The 19,789-nt window shown below is 40.1% G+C and overlaps 1 protein-coding gene across 2 annotated transcripts in view; it reads left to right on the top strand.

The window, feature by feature from the left end:
• The first annotated feature begins 11,452 nt into the window (after positions 1-11,452).
• Positions 11,453-19,789, top strand: part of mboat1.L (membrane bound O-acyltransferase domain containing 1 L homeolog) — a 44,259-nt gene continuing 35,922 nt past the window's right edge. Inside the window, exons 1-2 of one of the 2 annotated variants that reach the window (XM_041566315.1) lie at positions 11,534-11,676; positions 15,925-16,001. Coding sequence is in view for 1 of the 2 variants with exons in the window: in XM_041566314.1 (XP_041422248.1) it covers positions 11,581-11,676 (96 nt within the window). In the remaining variant the exon portion in view is untranslated. Of the gene's footprint in view, positions 11,677-15,924; positions 16,002-19,789 lie in introns of both variants that reach the window. The other variant, XM_041566314.1, reaches the window with a different exon arrangement.

The raw sequence follows: 19,789 nt of genomic DNA, 5'->3' as shown, positions 1-19,789 counted from the left end.
AGCATGAGCACTTAACATGGGTGTAAATTAAGTCATCTGGGATGTGTGTAGTAGCCATGTATGTTGCATTACTGGCGTAGAGAAGTGCAGTATTACCACATGCAAATAAGCTATGGTAACCCAGGCCGCCAGTAAAACCCAGCATTGTGTACTCAATCTTCTTGTCTCTCAGTTGCTTCTTGACATCCTTGAACCGTGATCTTTGCCATTGAACTTCCAACAAAAAGTCCAGGTACAGTGAAATTTGCAAGTTGTGCTTTGTTTCTTGCCATTTTGAGTAGGGCATATCTATTCTTGCGTTTAGGAGCCTTGCTATTAAAACCCTTGGAGTGCTGGAATTGGAGGGCCATTCCACACTGAAGGCAGAGGTGAGAAGAGCGGTATCAAAAGTGCATCTGAGCCAGCGCTCCAGAAACTTTTCTGGTTTAGAGCCTTCTACCTTTTCAGGGAAGCCCATGAATCTTTTGTTCCATCGCAGGTGATTCTCCAAGTCATCCGTGTTAGCTTGGTATGTACTTAACGCTTGTTGGAAGTCTCTGATTTGCTGTCTCGCCATGAGCACAGGCGTTTTCCAGGCCACTGATGTGCTTCTCTGTCTCTACAGTTTGCTCATGCAGTCTCCGGATATTGTGTTTGAGAATAGAGAAATATACCGTAAGTTGCAGTGCATGACTCCCTAGACGCTTTTTCTGTGAGTGTCAGTTTGGGTAGTGGAGCCAGACTCGTGGGAGGAATCCATTGATGCAAGTGCAGAAGAGGTGACACCATCTTTGGTAGGCCTATTCCCTAGACACTAAGAAAAGCAACACCTTGTACTGACAGAGTGGCTATACGTGTGCTCAATTGAATTCCGAACCCCCCAAATAATAGCGATTTCCTCCGTTCCACCTCCCCACGTTTATCAATCCCACTATAAAGCTTTCGTTGCGGTTCTCTTTTCCCCTATCTAAACCGCTAAAGAACTAAGCGGCGGAGCTGTAGTGCCTGACGCATGTTTCGCTGATTATAGGCTTTTTCAAAGGCAAATGGCGGCGTATTCTCGCGATATTTACGTCTTCACGAGCGCGCCGATAGGTTCACTGGTGTCATGTGGTCAGTGGACATTTCTTCACATGCATCAATGGAAGAGAAACACGTATATTATCAATGCTGATTGTAACAAATTGTAACAGTAACCTTCCAAATGGTAACACATCCACAGATTTGAATATGTATCACTTAATAAAAGCAACAGTTCCACATTGTAACTATTCCAGTATTTTACTGTTGCATGTTGTATGTTATTCGATACTATATGAAAAAACAACTTTATATTTGTTGGAGAAAGACCTACTTATATTCAATATACCGAACATTTCAATGGGACTCAATGTTATTTCTATGATCCTATGTAGGTACTGTATGTAATGAAAGACTTTCATTTAAGCCATGAGGGTTTAGAGTATTGAGTTCATAGATCCATCTACTTTCTATTGAAAGAAGTCTATGATCTAAATCTCCTCTTCTAATTCCCAGAGACACTTTTTCGAGAACTGAAACAGTTAAACCATCTGTTAAACCATTATGGTATAGGTAGAAATGTTTTCCCAATGGACTGACTTTTTTGGGTTTGTATGATTCTCCATCTACAGTAGCTGATCCTACTGTTTGGGCCTCAAGCAATACTCTCTGGGTGGATTTAATACTGGTCAGATGTTCAGAAATCCTTTTATTTAGTGATCTCTTTGTTTTACCTACATAGTGTAGATTGCAGGGACAAGTGATCATATAGATCACTCCGATCGTTCGACAGTTACTCCATTGTCTGAGAATATGTTTCTTCCCAAATCTGTCTTCAACCTCTTTGATATTGTGTATATAAGGACAGATATTGCAAGAACCACATGGGTAAGTACCACAATCTTGTGTTGATCTTTTCCCTTTTTTATTATTGAAGTGACTTCGAACCAACAAATTTTGTAGGTTGGGAGCCTGTCTGGATGTTATTTGTGGGAATATTTTAATGTGTTTACCCAAAGAAGAATTAGCATCCTCTCACCTACCACTATTACAATTGCTTACAAATGTTCTCTATGTACCCCATCAATTAATTATAGGGTTATTGGGTGATGTAGGATCTAGAAGGGAACAGTCTAATGAATTAATTACGCTGTAATCCCTATTCACACATATTTCAGATCGAATCTCCACCCCTTTTTCTTAATTGTTTTTAAGTGATTTTATCAATTATTCCCCCTTACAACTTATGAATTTTAGGAGTCAATAAAAGTTATATTTTATCAGGTCTCTCATCCATGGGTCATATGTTGTGGGTCTAATCATGTATCATGTCCACAATAAGCACCTTGCACTTTAAAAGTTTTTACTTCACAATGAATTTCACAAGATTTTTCACTTTATTTATTTAACTTTATTAATTACAAAAGCTATTTTCACTAATCAACACAATCAATTTACTTGTTTGTTCACAATGAACTAGTTGATCACAATGTTTTTTGAAGACACAATCACTTACCCAAATCTACAAATAGATTGTGCGACGCCATATACTCCTCTCTTTTTGTCTCTTTCTTTGAGCATTGAATCAATTTCCTATTTATAGGAGTTGTCAGCACATCTATACCGAGTGGCTCATCTGCTTTCAGTTAAGGGACTTCCTTAGGGAGTGACATTTAGTTAGAAGGTGCGGCAAACACCAATTTCTCTCACTATTTGTATGCACATTCTGGGGTATCTACTGTATATGCCAGATACTTTGGTAATCCTATGCATAATGGGCATCAAACTGTTCAGTTAACCCCTGGCATTCATATTTAGGATGTTTTTTTCTTGGTACCTAATGCTATGTGGAAGATACGCACTTGCAAAATTAAAGTTTTGAGGTGATTTTTCATAAATTTTTATAGAAATCGGTAAGTTAAGAAAAGCTTTGATGTTTGGTATTTTGGAGTAGAAAGGTAACCCATTTTAGATTCGACAGAATGTGTACTTTTCAAAAATATATGGTTTCCTGGGGTAAACCTGTTGTTCCAGGATTTTTTGGCTTTAGAATGTAACATATTCTGGGTAGTGCTTAGAAAATTCGGTATTGGCACGTTTGAGACACTTGAGGCTTTCCAAATCAGTTGAATCTTTTTGTGTAAAATAAAATATTTTTCTGTTATAAATCCCTCTATCATCAAAGTATAGTGATTTTTCATATTTTTTTTGTATTTAGTGCTCTAAATCTTGTTCCAGAAACTAACATATACAAAAATGTAGGCAGATTTAGAAAGTTCAGGTTCTCCTGAAACAAACAATGTATAGTTTTCTTAGGTAAACTAAAAAATCCTCGCCCCCCCCAGGAAATGCCCCTAAAGTGAGCGAGCATAAAATGTTCAAAAAACAGCTGACACTAAATGCAAATGAAATGGGAAATTCTGCTGGCACTTAAAGGGTTAAACTTGAGTCTAGAGAAGGGTGACAGAGCAAAACTTGAGAAATTAAGGTTGTTTACACTGGAAAATATGTTCTTAAAGGTGAACCAAAGCCCAAAACACCTGGGTGCCAATTTATTGGAAACCTCTTTGTGACTGAAATACCTACCTTTTAACTGCCATTTAAAAAAAAAAAAAAAATATGCTGGCCCAAGGTACTTTCCATCACAGTACTGTACCACATTTTTGTAGCTAGCAGCCAGGTATCCCTTGCATTGCCCTGTGCAGGCACATGTGCCTTTCAGTAAATTATTTGTGCCTTACTGTACCTCTATGTTTTAGAAGCGCAGAAGGAAACCGGAGTACCTGGAGGAAACCCATGCAAGCAGAGGAAGAATATCAAATTTGTGCAGATTGTGGCCTAGCTGGAACTGAACCTAGGACACCAGTGCTGCAGTATAACCATTACCTTGGGCCAGTGCATCTTTTAAAGAACAGGTGAGCCTTCCCAGGAAAAAGGGGGGGAGGGGATTCCTAACATTGCCCCCCACCTCAGAGTTCTAGGGTTTCTGAGGGTTTCTCACTGTATAAATAAGGGAGTAAGCAGTCAGACTTCTGCATACTTGTTGGCACAGGTGCTCCTCAATTCTCAGTTGCTCCAACCCAGTATAGTTCATGAAAGAAGGCCCACTTAAAATTCTGTGAACTACTGCCCTACGTAATTTATTGTTAAATTTATTGTTAAATTTATTGTTAAGCATAATAAATTATACTTCACAATAAATTACGTAGAAGGATAGTCCGGCCTGGACTGGGATTCAGAAACACAAGTCCACGCGTGTAGTTATAAAACTGTATAGACATAGAGAAAATGTATAACTCCAATAAACCATAGTACAAATGGCACTTACATGAACAGCAGGTGCAGTAGTTTTGATGCTTTTTATTCAGAACTCAGCAAATGTTTTGGGGGAAGTCCCCTGACTGCCTAAAAAATCCTAGATTTCTTCGTTAGCGGGCAAGAAAATACAAAATTCCTATACAGGCTACCTATAATCAATTCACCTAACGAGCAGGTATCATTTATTGATTACCTGATTTAAATTAGGTTTATTCTTCTAAATTCAAATTTGAAAGTGTTAAACCACTGCATACTACTTGGCAGTGAACCTAATTTGTATGCAATTAAAATTTACCTCCAAGCATGGAATTAAAAAACAGACACCTAATTTGGGCTCTCTGAGATCAAAATCCTATGGGCTGGTGAAACATGTTGCTCTCAAGCCACTGGTTGGGGATCACTGTGCTAGGGGATATTTTTTTTTAACCACTCTACCCCACCTTACCAGCAATTAGGGATTAAAGCAGGGGTGTCCAAACTTTTTCAACGACTGCCAGATTTTTTGAGGTGAAAATGTGTGGGGGCCGACCATTTAGCCCGACATTCTTTGAACCATTAACACCATTTAACTCATTTAAACAAGGAATCGCGTAGCCGTAGCAGTAATATTTGGGCACATTAGTGAAATGATCTGCCACTTGGTCTATACTGCTGCCTGTTTGCTGAAGGTGTTAGCAATAGACACGTACTGGCACGGAGTGATGTGCTGCTCTCGCATACTTTTTTAGCTCTGAAGGTACAATAGAAGTAGTGACGTGCCAGTACAGTAAAGAAGTACTGTATATACTTGAGTATAAGCCGACCAAGTATAAGCCGAGGTGCCTAACTTAACCTATGAAAACTGGGAAAACTTATTGACTTGAGTATAAGCCTAGACACAACTACAGCCCTGTCTCCCAGCAGCGCACATTACGCCAAAGCGACCCCCCCAACGATCAACCGGACTTCTTTGCAAAGTTGATGGTGACAGAGAATTGCCAAACGGATTACTGTGTGCATTGTCCCACTGTCCCTATACCATGTGCAGAGGGTGCAGTGTGATATTGCCATCACTGTTAATCTTTCGTATAACCAACAGAGGGCGCTGTGTGATATTGCCATCACTGTTAATCCTTCATATAACCAACAGAGGGTGCTGTGTGATATTGCAGTCACTGTTAATCTTTCATATAACCAACAGAGGGTGCTGTGTGATATTGCAGTCACTGTTAATCTTTCAAATAACCAACAGAGGGCGCTGTGTGATATTGCAGTCACTGTTACTCTTTCATATAACCAACAGAGGGCGCTGTGTGATATTGCAGTCTCTCCCCAAGCATCCTCTGTTGGTATAGGAATGATTAGCAGTGACTACAATCTCAGCTAGTGCCCGTTGACTCGCGTATAAGCCGAGGTAGACTTTTTCAGCACATTTTGGATGCTGAAAAACTCGGCTTATACTCGAGTATATACGGTATGTGAGAGTGTCACTACGTGCCAGTACGTGTCTATTGCTAACACCTTCAGCACAAAGCCAGCAGTATAGACCAAGTGGCAGATCATTTCACTAATGTGCCCAAATATTACTGCTACATCTACATGATACCTGATCGCACTATGCTGGCGGGCCGCATTATTATTAATTTCATGATGGAGGCTGAGGGCAAATGTAAATTTGATAAAGGGCCACAATTGGCCCCCGGGCCACACTTTGGACATGCCTGGATTAGAGGCTTCAAGTTGATAAGAAGCATTTTTTCATTCCATTCTTGTGGTGGTGTCTGTGCCCATTCCAGTATACTACCTGCTGCCTTGATAGCTAATTTCCCCCTAACTTTGCATCTATTGCTTTCTATATTCTTTAATACAGTGTATACATTTTTATGCAGAGGCAAAGCTCTAGAATTATAGCAAAAACACAGTATAGAAGGAGATAGAAAGCAATGACCAAATGGAGGGAAAATAAAACCCCAATCTTGCAGAGAGTGAAGCACCTATGCATAAGATCAGTAATAGTGACGTACAAAGATTGCATCAATGACTGAGCCTTAATCATAATCTATATTTAACTTCCTATTGCACATTGAAGCACACCGGAAACTGAAAAACCACACAAGGAAACATAAATCGGGTAGAATTTGCTTTACCTCTGTTCTGCCTGCTGTTATTGGGGTTAACCCTCTGTCTCAATTTTCTGTACATATTTAGGACAAAAATATTCTTTAGATAAAAGGGCAAATACATGTAGGTGGTCCACGGCATTACTTACTTTCTTAAAAACCTCTCTGGATTTTCAAGCCTTGAGGCTTGAGAAAAGGCAAGACTAAGCCTGAAACATTGCCTGGTTGTCTGACTTAATAAACTTTTCTCTTTTTCCAACAAAGAGGTGCTGCAGCAGTTTGTTTCTACTACTTGATGTCCAAAATATAGCCCTGCCAGGGCCCAGTTTCCATTAGGGGGACCTTGGACACACTGGTTTAATTTTTTCCCATTAGAAGTTTAGGGGAAGAGTGCCTGGCTGTTTTTTCAACCAATGGGAAATTCAACATTTCACTGTTGACAGAATGCCCACAAAAAAGCCTTGAAACTGCCAGTTTCTAGCCAGCTGAAATGCATAATCATGCAAAAATGCCAAAGGAAACATTTCAGCTGTGTTCTTGATTCAGCTGGCTAGAAACAGGTCATTTCAAGGCCTTTTATTTAAAGGTATTTCGGAGCATTTTTTGCCCACTGGAAAAACAATTAGCTTTAGGAAACCAAATTCCAAAAGAAATTGCCCTTTAGAAAACAATTATACATATGGACAATTAGCAATATAAGTGGATAGAGAGTCTGGGATTAAAAAATATGAATAACAAAAACAGTTTTTTTAAATATTAAAAAAATTTGATTTAGCAGTAAAGTCAGCAGTTTATTGGTCCCTGTATGGGGGCCGTGTAAAGGCTGTCTGACCAGCCAGATATCTATCGAACAGGACTGAAATCCATAGGGTGCAGAGCTGTCAACCTTTCCAACTCATTTCTAGGGAATATTTATATAAAATTTTGGTGATCCTTGAAGTCCTGTCGATAAAAGTGATGTGCAGATTTCATACTGCGAATCGGATTTTTGCCGCAAATCATCTGAAATTGTGGAAAATTGTCACAAATTGGGGGAATGCTTGAGAATGAAGCATTGGGGATGGCGCCCAAAATCTGGTAACTCCAGAAAAAATAGGGGGATATGTCCGCTCTGAATGTTGATGTGGTTCTCATCATAAAATATTGTCTGTCTAATAACGTTAGATTGTTTTGTTTGTCCCCCATTGGTGACATCACCATTACCCCATGTGCCCTGATTGGCATTGGTACTTGCCTGATAACCAATATAATGAGGGTGCCCAGGCTTCTATGGAATTTATCTTGAGTCAGACAGTGCCATTGAGGATTGCAGCCGGGAAGTGGCTTGCCGGGATGCTGTTATAGTGCCTTATAAACAATAGTGTAATGTTCTACTATTAGAAGGAACAGCTCCTGCTTTTTTCTGGTCAGAAAAACAGACACGTCATGGTATTTTTGGGAACACCTGATTTTTAAATAATTTTTTTGAAGCTCAGAATAAATAGGGCGCAGTTGGGTTATCTACAGGGCCTGACTGGGAGTAGAAAGCAGCCCTGGCAAAAAAATCAAAGCAACCCACAAATAAATGCACAGTGGTCTTCTACTAGTGAGTGAAAAATGTTGCCATGTATAGATTTGCTGCAAACCTCCATGTTTCACCAATGGTGAAATTTTTCAGAACCGCATCAAAAATTCGCCACGCAGCTGTTTGTTCTTTGAGTAACATATTTGCTCAACACAGGCAACAAGACTTGAAAGTAAGGATATAGGTGGCCCCAAAGCAGAAACAAGGTGCCACAAACAAAACCCCCATAGACTCTAATGTAGTTTGCTACAAAAATGGTGTTATAAAAAAAAAAAAGTCACGTGATAAAATATTTGCAATAAAAAAGTTTTAGGAATGTTACGGTGAACTGAAATGGGACAGATTCACTCATCACTATCTTCTACTCTTTTAAATATCACTGCACGTATATTATCAGCCTTAACCCCAGAAATGCTAGTGACCACATCAGAAAATTGTTAATAGTCATTAACCCTTGACATGCCAATAATCACCTTAGAAAATGAGTAATCAGCATTAACCCCTGACATGCCAGCAACCAAAAATTACTGCATAACTGGCATTAACCCCAGACATGCCAGTAAGATTATTGTTGAAAACGTATTTAAAAGGTATTTAAGATCTTCCTCACCTAGCTTTTCCGTCCCCTTCCTCGTCTCCAGAACTGGGCAGTGATACGTGTCCAACAACAACAGGCTAATGTACTTTTGAGTTTTGATGAAACCAGTGGAAGATAAGCTGATTTGAAATAACTGAAATTTAAACAAATAAACATTTATAGTGCTTATGAAACATTCTGAACATAAGAGCAGAGATGAGGTTATCGCTTCTCTGCCTTTTGGCTAAGATCAAGTGTAGTATATTCCGAGAAACACTTGATCTAACCGTTCCTTTAAAGTTTCCTTCTCTAACTCTACTTCTACTACTTTCCCACTCTCTGTTGGAGTTCCTCAAGGCTCTGTTCTTGGCCCCCTGCTGTTCTCGTTCTATACAACTTCACTAGGAAAACGTATTCAGTCATTTGGACTCCAGTATCACCTTAATGCTGATGACACCCAACTCTACTTGTCTACTCCTGATCTTTCTAATTCTGTCCTTTCCCAAGTCACAGACTGTCTCTCTGCTGTCTTCTCCTGGATGTCACAGCGCCACCTGAAACTGAACCTTTCAAAAACGGAACTCATTATATTTCCTCCAAGATCTTCCCCTGTCCCTCAGATATCACTCACAGTAAACAACACCACCTTTCATTCCACCACACAGGCACGCTGCCTAGGAGTTATCTTAGACTCACATCTGTCTTTTTCACCACACATTCAAACACTTACAAAATTTTGCCGTATTCAACTGCGCAACATTGCTCGAATACGACCATATCTCAATTCAGAATCAACTAAAACACTGATCATCATCTCCCGCCTTGATTACTGCAACTTACTCCTCACAGGTATTCCAACAAGTCACCTTTCACAACTCCAATCTGTTCTAAACGCGGCCGCTAGACTCATTCATCTAGCTCGCCACTCAACATCAGCTGCTCCCATATGCATGTCCCTTCACTGGCTCCCAATCTCCTCTAGAATCAAATTCAAATTACTTACACTCACATTCAAGGCCCTTAATAATGAAACCCCTCCCTATATTTCATCTCTAATCTCCAAATTCACTCCTTCACGAAACCTTCGCTCTGCTTCTGATCTTCGCCTTATTTCTCCTCTGATCACTTCTGCCCATTCTCGTCTACAAGACTTCTCTCGGGCTTCTGCTTTTCTCTGGAACTCTCTGCCACAAGCTGTCAGACTTTCTCCTTCTTTCCAAACTTTCAAGCGCTCCTTAAAGACCCATCTGTTTAAAGAGGCTTATTCGATGTACCTTAATTAATCATTGCTGTATCAAAAATGACAAAGTGTTTATATAATCCTAATGTCTCAATTGTACCCTAACCTTTTAGTTTGTAAACTATAATCTCTAGGTCCTTCTAACCCTGTTGTACTCTGTAATCCTTGTTTGTTGTCCACCATTTATTCCCTGTTTGCTATAACTGCAGTAAAGCACTGTGTATCTTGACAGCGCTATATAAATAAATGATGATGATGATCCTCTGGCCAGGAGCCGAAACTTCATGAAAGCCCGGGGGAATTGTGCCCCTACAGGGGGTGCCTGACAATTGGGTCGAGCACATTTGCACAATGCACTTTTATGTTGCTTTAAATTTTCGCTCTGGCCTTTTGGCCAGCGAGAGACTTTTTTATTTGGCCACCAGGCTGGAGTCATACCATGGCACTTTTACACACAGCACTTATTTATGTTTTTTATATGTGTGTACACAGTCTGTATCACTCACTGCAGGGGTGCAGTGCAGTAAGTCCTTTTGGGCTCTGCCCCAGGTTTTGGTGCCCTGGGGGAAGCTTTGCGGAACCCATGGTTAAAGGGACTCTCTCTAGTCGTGAGACAAAGACCCCCCATCTATGTCTTTTGTGCCTAGGGTTGCCACCTTTTCTGGAAAAAAATACCAGCCTTCCTATATATTTATCTTTTTTCCCTATTAATAACAATGGGGTCAAGCATAATTTTTACAGGCCAGGCCAGTAAAATACCAGCCAGGTGACAACCCTATTTGCGCAGGGGGTCAGGGATTTTGGGATTTACCCTAGCTTTCGGGCAAAGGTAGTCCATCGATTCTGGTAGCTTTTAGGCCTGGCTGGGGCTTCTGGATTTTTGTTGCCCATGACATTTTTGTTAGGACTCACTTGGGCACCTGCACTTTGCACTTAATACTCTGTACACTTATGGGGACAGCATGATCCTGGGCTTTTAATTGAGAAAAACATAAAACAGCTCAGCAGCACTGTCCCATTCCTGAATCTGGTTGAGTTTAGTTCCAGCTGGCAGGGGGCACGATAATAAATATGCCCACAAATATCTTTAGTGGGGCATAGAGTTCCCATCTGGCCAGTATTTTACCTGCCTGGCCGGTAAAAATGATGGCTGATCCCAATGTTAATAATAGGGAAAAAAGATAAATATATAGGAAGGCCGGTATTTTTTTCCAGAAAAGGTTTGCAACCCTAGTGGGGCAGAGAGAGGTTCTCCCATGTACCACCTGTTTTCACACAGTACCAGGGGCAGAGGAAAACCTTAAAAAACATAAGTTTCCCTTTAAGGGGCACTGAGCTTGTTTCAAAAACGTTTTTTTCCTATGACTTGTCCAAAATTGCTGTAACACTATTGGGCCAGGAAGTTTGGAGCATGTAGTGTGAAGGGCAGTTCCTCACTCCGTGCCCCAGACAGAACACTATGGAGGCAATACATTAGGATGCTGTACAGGCGGGGCAGAGAGAACAAGTTGGGCATCTAATACTCACAAAGAAGAGAACGCCCAAATCCTGCCCGCCTCAACCCCAACCTAAACTGTCAGGCGGAGTCTACTCCTTTCACTTACTAACAGCCGCCTGACAATGTCTGTTCCCTGGGTGTGAGCCGCCAGCCGTCCTGCTTACTTGTGATTGGACAGTGTGCTTGGAGTGGGCGGGCTTGGTTTCCTGGGTGTAGGAGGCACATGTTGCCGGTGGTGTCCGATCCCTAGACTGGCAGCCTGTCTGTCACTCAGCAAGATGCAGGATGGGGGCAGCCTCTGGAAACGTAGTAACTCCTCAACCCACAGGCTCCGCGCTGCTTCAGCCTATCAGCCAACTGCTACATACTCCTCTGGATCAGGTCAGGGAGCTTTGCTTTGATTTTCTGCGTTTTTGTGCCTGTTCCTTTCAATTTGCTGATGCTTGGTCCAGAGACAGCGGGCACCGAACTTGTACCTGCCCTGGTGCGACTTTGTTTCCTCAGTCATTTATTTTACTCCGTAATGTGATATGCCAGTGTTTAGTCACGTACTTCTGGTAAACATGTGCAGTAACCGTAGCAACCAAGCCAACGCTTGCTTTTATTGAGCTTGCAGCTACATTGTAACTTTTGTTCTTGTGCTAATGGTATGGTGTCCAGCCTACTGGCATGTATGCTGCTAGTGTTCAGCTACAACAACTCCCAAATCTTCTTGCAGGTATTGGAAGTTACTGGGAGTCGTAACTGAGGAAGAGCTGGTGGCTGTCAGAACCTCACATCCCTGTGCAACTGCCTACTTGTATTATACTGTCTGTCCGGCCTGCTCCATGTGTTTATCTTCAGGTTTGATGGTTTAATGGGAACCATGGAGCTGATTTACTAACATAGGTGCAGTTAGCAATAGCAAATAGTTCTCCTCAGTCTTCTACAAATTCTAAAGTTAAAGTAAACATCTAATTGGCTTTTGTGAGTAACTGCATTGGCACACTTTAGCACCTGTTAGTACATCAGTCCCTAAATCTTACTAAAACCAGCCTTTTTCTGAAATTACACTAAAGTATCAGGTTTAAGCTGGCTACAAGTTTGTTTACTCATTTGAGTTTCTGCCTTTACCTGTATTGGATGCAGTATCTGTATTACACAGCCCTATAGCATTTTCTGATGTCATATTACAGGCATGGGATCTATTATCCAGAACGCTCGGGACTTGCCGTATTCCGAATAAGGCATCTTTCTGTAATTTGGATCTCCATGCCTCAAGTCTACTAAAAAGCATTTAAATATTAATTAAACCCAATAGGTTTGTTTTGTATCCAATAAGGGTTAATTATATCTTAGTTGGGACTCAAGTACACAGTGCAGGGTACTGTTTTATTATTACAGAGAAAAAGGATTTTTTTTTTAAAATTAGAATAATTTGTTTAAAATGGAGTCTATGGCGTTCCCATCATTTGGAGCTTTCTGGGTACTGGGTTTCCAGAAAATGGATTCCATATCTGAATTGTGTTGTCTCAGTGCTTGTTAGGTGATAGCTGTCTGAAAATGTATTTTCATGCCAGGCAGGTGAATGCAGTTTAAGTATATGGGAGCTTTAATGGTGAGTTTTTGGGCTACTAATAAAGGGGGGCGCCTGAAACAGTCCCATGTGCCATTACTGTTAGGGTGGTCTCACAACCATTTTTGTATTCTTGTAAGCAGTGTATAGTATATTATTGTATCGTTATATAGGCAGAATTTATTCTGGTGTATAAAGTTACAGGCTGCACCTGTACTGCACAGACCTACAAGGGTGTCGACTATAGGCCTTTTTGTTTGTATTTCTCTTGATTACATCATTTGCAGCTCAATGACAGAAGCTAAAGAAAGAATGTAGAAAAACTGCCCCTACACCTATAGCAGACAGTTTTGCTCTGAGAGTGCTGGTGGGAGGCGTGTAGAGAGGTGTGGGTGTAGGCGTCTGTTAATGAATTGCATGTGGTGAGTTCCTCATAGTTTGATGTTGGTGCTACTATCAAGGCAGAAAATCAGCAATGCAAATAGACATAGGTGGAAAGAATAATGGCACTTATGTGTTCAAAGGAATACAATGATTTAAAAAAGACTGGGAGGAGGGCTTTTATTCTTGCTTCATTGACATATTTAGTGATACAAGTCCAGTCATGACCTTTCTGACATTGTTGAACTGGTCTAACAACAACTGAAGGGCACAAAGTTGGACAACCCTGACTGGCAATTGTAAGGCAAAAAAGTACACCCGAAGCCCAATGAAAGCAATGCTGGAAAGCTCAGATCACTGAATTAGGGTCATATGTATCATAACTAGTGGCAGACCCATGGGAAAAGTCTCTGTGGTGTCCCTTCCCCTTTGATTGCCAAAGTAGTTCATCAACAGCCAATGGGCCTTCTCAACACTGGGCTAAATTTGTACCAGGACAGTAACCCATGACAACCAATGCCTGAAGACATTTAATCATTGATTGGTTGCTGTGAGTTACTGCTGTAGTGCAAATTTGCTCTGTGTTGATAAATGGGCCTCATGTCTCTATCTCAGTCAACTCTATATATGTTATCCTACAGCACCAGTCCTCTCTCAAGTTCTTAAATTGGTCATACACATTTGATATCATCTGCCAATTTGGGCCCTTTAGACCAATCCAGCAATTTATCTGCCTGTGTATAGGACCCTCTGACAGGTGCACCAAAACCCAATATCTGGACAAAAATCATTCAGATGTTGATCAGGAAGGTTTAATTCCTTTGTTGGATCGAAGACCTTATCATTTAGTTGATGCAGTCCATGCTCGCAGTAATCAGATTGTTTTTGGCCGAGCGGGACACCGGGAAAAAACCCGGTGTGCCCGACCCTTAATGGGCCCCCCCAGGCCAAACCCCTCTCCCGATAGCATTCTACAAAAAAAGTTTTTTTAGTCGCCGCGCAGTGCCATCTGCGCATGCGTGTGGCTCCATTCACGCAGGTGCGCCATGCGCGACGGCGCGTCACAGTAGGGGGGCGGAGGGGGGCCCTGGACAATAGTCCCAGCCGACCCTGGTTTGGCCCTAGGGCCAGGCAAACCCAAACCCAATATCTGGGCAAAAATCATTCAGATGTTGATCAGGCAGGTTTGATTTTCCTGTTGAAGCAGTCAAACCGAATCAGATAGTTGATGCAGTCCATGCTTGTATTGCCCTAGGGCCAACGATCGGATTAAGCCCGATATCAGCCACCTTAGGCCTGCTTCACTTTGTTACAGGTGCAGAGCTAAACCTGATAAACTGGTAGAGGCAGAATTAGTTTCTTTACTCTCCCTCTGCGCATATCCGTTACCCTGAAAGATGTCTTTGATGGAAAATTGTGGAACATTCTTTTAAACTCTTTCTTATATTCTTTTCCATATATTGGACCAGTTATTAATTTGTGTTTGTGGGCCTGATTTTTGTTAAATATAGTCATCCAAATAGATCATTTTAGCTCTTCTAAAGGCCATAAATATCTATTGGAGGGCCACATCTGGCCCACATGCCTCTAGTTGGATAGCTCTGAATAAACAGATTGTGTGACATCGACGCAAGGCTTGAGCAGATAGCTATAACCAACTGCTGGAAACCAGATTCTTTCAATCATTTCATATAAACATACTTTGGAATTACGTTAGACATCCTCATTTGCTTTAATCCGTTTACTCTGTGTGTTCAGTTTAACAATGTTGTTGCAATGAAAGGGCACATTGCAAGAGGGAACTCTAAAGAGGTTCCTCTTTGCATATTAATTATTAGCTAGAATATAGCCTGTCTTTTCCTTCTACCAGCTTGTACCTGTAACATGTTTGCACTGCTTGGCAAGAGACGTATATTAAAGCATGCTTCAGATAAGAAAATGTATGACAAACTATGAATTCTTTCCCAAGTACCTGTTCTGGGTATATAATCTATATTATGACAGTTAAAGTGACGCTGACAAACCCCAATAATTCCCCTCTCCTTTTTTTAATAGGAACATTTCACAATTACTTTAAAAACATCTCTGTTGTAGATACATGATGTTGGGTGTGATTATAAGGGGTTATATATTCAGGGGCTGATTTATCAACGTTCGAATTTGGGTTTTTACCAGGATTTGAGGGTTTTGGGGATTTTTTTTTGCGCTAAAACTAACATACTCAAATTATAACTTTAAGTCAGATATTTATTAAGCACCAAAAAGCATGCAAGGTCATGTAGAGCTTTTTATGACAGTTGTCCTTGGCAAAATTATTATTATGAAATTATTTATTCAGGTCAAGCGTTTTTTTGAACTTGTAAACTCAATTTTTGGAGGTATTAGGTCTATTATGCATTTTTAAAAATACATTTTAATCCATTGACTCCCCTCTGCCACACAATATCACATTTTGGTGTCTCTGTTTATCCCACCCTTTCTCAAGTGCTGCTGAGCTTTCTGAGTAGTTGATCATTACACTTCCAAGAACAATAACCTCACATCCCAAATACATTATACAGAAAGGGGAAGTCTGAACTGATACCCCAAATACAGGAATAGAAAAATTGAAGAAGCTGTAACTGTATGAAAATACTAAATGCCCTCAAAGAGAGCATTGGCACCACTGCTGTTAACCTGCATTTTTTTTGCAGGATGAGAGAACTGGATCCACTCCCTTCTGCAGCTCCATTTATTTGTACTGAAAATCACAGCTTCCGCATCAGTGTAGGTACGCAAAGCAGAGGCTGCCCTACAAATGCTTGCTTTCGCAATTTTTAGACCAATCTTTTATCGCTCTACTCCGTGTATATACACTTTCGCTTCAAAAAAAAAAAAAAAAAAAAAATGCAGAGCAGCAGAGTCAAATATCTGTGTGCCCTCAGCCTTACAATATGCTGTGCTGGCTGTTGCACTTATTTGATGTACAGGTATGATATGGGATCCGTTGTCCAGAAACCTGTTATCCAGAAAAGCTCCAAATTATGGAAAGGCTGTCTACCATAGACTCCATTTTATCCAAATAATCCAAATTTTTAAAAATGATTTCCTTTTTCTCTGTACTAATTAAACAGTAACTTGTACTTGATCCCAAATAAGATATAATGAATCCTTATTGGAAGCAAAACCAGCCTATTGGGTTTATTTAATGATTACATGATTTTTAAACTTAAGGTATGAAGATTCAAATAACGGCAAGATCCGTTATCCGGAAAACCTCAGGTCTCGAGCATTCTGGATAACAGGTCCCATACCTGTATCAGCTCTTGGGCCAGTTAGTAAAATTGCTAGATCTAGATAAATATATAGATCAGCACTACAGGCTATGGAAAAAAAACAAATAACAGAATTTAACTCAATATTGTTAAACATTCAGTACAAACAAGGCCACAACCATAGAAATTCTATGCACAGATTTTTTGTGTTTCTAAAGTGCTGTAGTGCTGAAGGTAAAATAAAACAGAACATAGTCATACCTCCCAACATTTTGGAATTAAAAAGAGGGACAAAAACTTTTTTTCCGCACATAGCGCAGCAATCTTTTTTGACCACGCCCCTTTCTGTGGCCACACCCCCTAATTACCATGTTTGTTTTACAAAATTTGGCAGGTTATGAAAGTTTGAAAATATTTCTCCTTATCTAAACTGTGTTTTTGTGTCTCAAAATTGTTACAAAGTATCTTATTTGCACCTGTTAGGTGTTCTGGGCTCTCTGCTAAAAGCCAATTAAGTGAGAAACTTTGTTTCTTTTTCTGGCTGTTCAGTGCATAGAAAAGAGGGACTTTCCAGTACAAATGAGGGACTGCGGGTTGAGCTGTCAAAAGAGGGACTGTCCCTCCAAAAAAGGGACAGTTGGGAGGTATGCATAGTGCTTTAGTGCTTTCTTCACAAATAAAGCTTAGCATGTGGACATTCCACTGTCTAGTGGGATTGCAGTTTACAAGATTTCTGATATTAAAACTGCATGTCAGTACCATTCCAGTGTGTTTCTTTTTTCTGTAAAAACATTAAAAAGCAGCACCAAAAGTGTAATTCACCTTTATTTTTAAAAGGTTTTAAAAATAAGTCACATTTCTGAGAGCGCATCAAACAGTCACTTTCTCTAGTGTTATAAAGCAAATTGTGGAGGTGAACCTTTGCAATACGAGAAGATGGATTCTGCCGGTGTGCTCACTCACTGTTGTGAAAGGAAGTGACATCAACCCTGATGGTTTCGCCGAGGACAGCTTCTTCAGAGGCGGATTTCATTTCCTTATGTTGCTTGCATTGCCATGGTTACTATTCAAATTCTTTTTTTGGTCCATAAAATGTTCTTTTAGCCCCTTACCCATAAGCTTCATATAGGCACCAGGTTACAAAAAAAGACTCTTTATACTGCACGTTCACATTCAATCAGTACAATTAATACATTGCTTACAAAACCTAAAGTGCAAAAGAATGTGAATAGTAACCAAGGCAACTCAAGCAGTATAAAGAAACAAGCAGTCAAAGGAAATCAGCGTCTGAAGAAGCTGTGCTCAGCGTCAGACATGAAGTCACTTCTGGTCCCAAGAGTGGATGCTCAGGTGGAACACATAAGGGAGGGGTACGCCAGTAGAATCCATCTTCTCATTTTGCAAAGAAAACAAAGCACTAAAGCACTTTGTTTGTATTTTACCTTTGGTAACAGCACTTTGTAAAAATCATTATAGAACTTTTGGAAAATAAATACTGTTTATTTTCCTTTAATTTTGCAAATTTTCTTTTGTTTTGCGATTGTAACTTTGTTGTACGTCAGTCAAATTTCTAGGCAAACCTTTTGTAATTCTGGACAGGACTAATTGATACATCAATTACATGCACTGAAATTGGTGATTGGTCAGTCTGAACTTATGTTTTTGGGGCTTACATGTGCACAAGTCATGCAGTTTAGCTGGAAATTGACTGAATTGGTGTGTATGGTCAATATTATGGTACAGAATTTTTCAGCACTGGTATAGGGGCATATTTATTATGCTGTGTAAAGAAATGGTGGGATAATACACCACACATCGCCAGGCTTTGCCGTGTAATAAATGGCGTAAAATTTGTATGCGTTTTTTTTTTAGAGTGACTCCTGCCGGAAGCAATTGGCAATAATGTCGGCAAATCTGGCGTTCACATGGTGTAAAATAACATACAAGTCAGTGACATCCAAAGGCACACAGGTCTACAGGAATTCTTCCAAAATTCTTTATTTACGGATTGCAAATGCAACGTTTCGGGGAACAGAAATCCCCTTTGTCAAGCATGCTTGACAAAGGGGATTTCTGTTCCCCGAAACGTTGCATTTGCAATCCGTAAATAAAGAATTTTGGAAGAATTCCTGTAGACCTGTGTGCCTTTGGATGTCACTGACTTGTATCCTGTCGTGAGGTTGCCGAGCCTCTACCATCGTGCACCAGGCGTCTCTTAATTTCCTATAGGGTGTGCGGGGTCCTACACTGCTGTTTACCTGTAAAATAACATACACCATGCAATATTTTACACAGCTTTTTATACAGTTTTTTCTGTGAATTTTGTTTTACACAGCATAATAAATATTCCTCTTAGAGTGTAGGAATTGAGTAAGTAAGCACTTTTACATGTGTAACTTATGCGTAACATAAGTATGACCTCCTTTAGCCAACACTTGTACTTTTATCATTATCCAAGCATGTGGGTGCATGATTCATGCAGCAAACAATTCAAAACACATTCTAAAGCACCTTTACACTTTATTGACAGGGAGTGGTCCTTCTTGCTAATCTGATTGAAGAAAAGAGAGGGCATAAAGAAGGTGCCAGACTGATTATGTCTTCAATTCTAGATTTCTGTAGTGGTGATTTATCTTTAGAATGTTTCTGTGGAGCCTGGTTATTGGTTATCAAATCAAGTCTGCCATCAATTTGAAAAACAAACTGAGAATGAAAACCTGGGCCATTACAGCAAACCCTGACCATTAATCATTTGGAGTTTGAATTATTCTTCAGTGTCTGTATATTTCATCTGAAATTTATAGCAGGGCATCTGGGGGACGAAAAGATTTTTGCATTAAGTTATAAGCTCCTTCTTCAGTATTAATTTGAATGTGCAGCAAATGCAAATGCAAATGCAATGCACTTAATGCACGCATTAAGAATAGCAATTAAAACAGTTACATATAGTAAACACCTTTCTTGTGTGTATTTCTCAATATAAATCAAGGCCCCCATGTAAAATCAAGTTCCTTGTACACCATTGCCATAAAAGACAATCACATTCAAAGGCATATAAAGTATTTTATTAGTGTTCTGCAAGGTCTGCAAACAATCCACACCACTCCAGAAGGATCTGCATCTATTTGTTTGCAATAAATATTTTTATACATTTTTAAAGACCTGTTAGTACGGATCCTTCTAGAGTGGTATATATAAAATACCTCCAAAAGAATCCACACTCTCAGGACTTATAGATGAATAAAATTGGTCTTTATTTACAGAACTTCAGTCTAACGTTTCAGTCCTATCCAAGGCCTTTCTC

Source organism: Xenopus laevis, chromosome 6L (genome assembly GCF_017654675.1).
Source record: "Xenopus laevis strain J_2021 chromosome 6L, Xenopus_laevis_v10.1, whole genome shotgun sequence".
In the NCBI taxonomy this organism is placed as follows: Eukaryota; Metazoa; Chordata; class Amphibia; order Anura; family Pipidae; genus Xenopus; species Xenopus laevis.
Note: the sequence above shows the minus strand (reverse complement) of the source record. Positions and strands in the feature narration are given on the sequence as shown.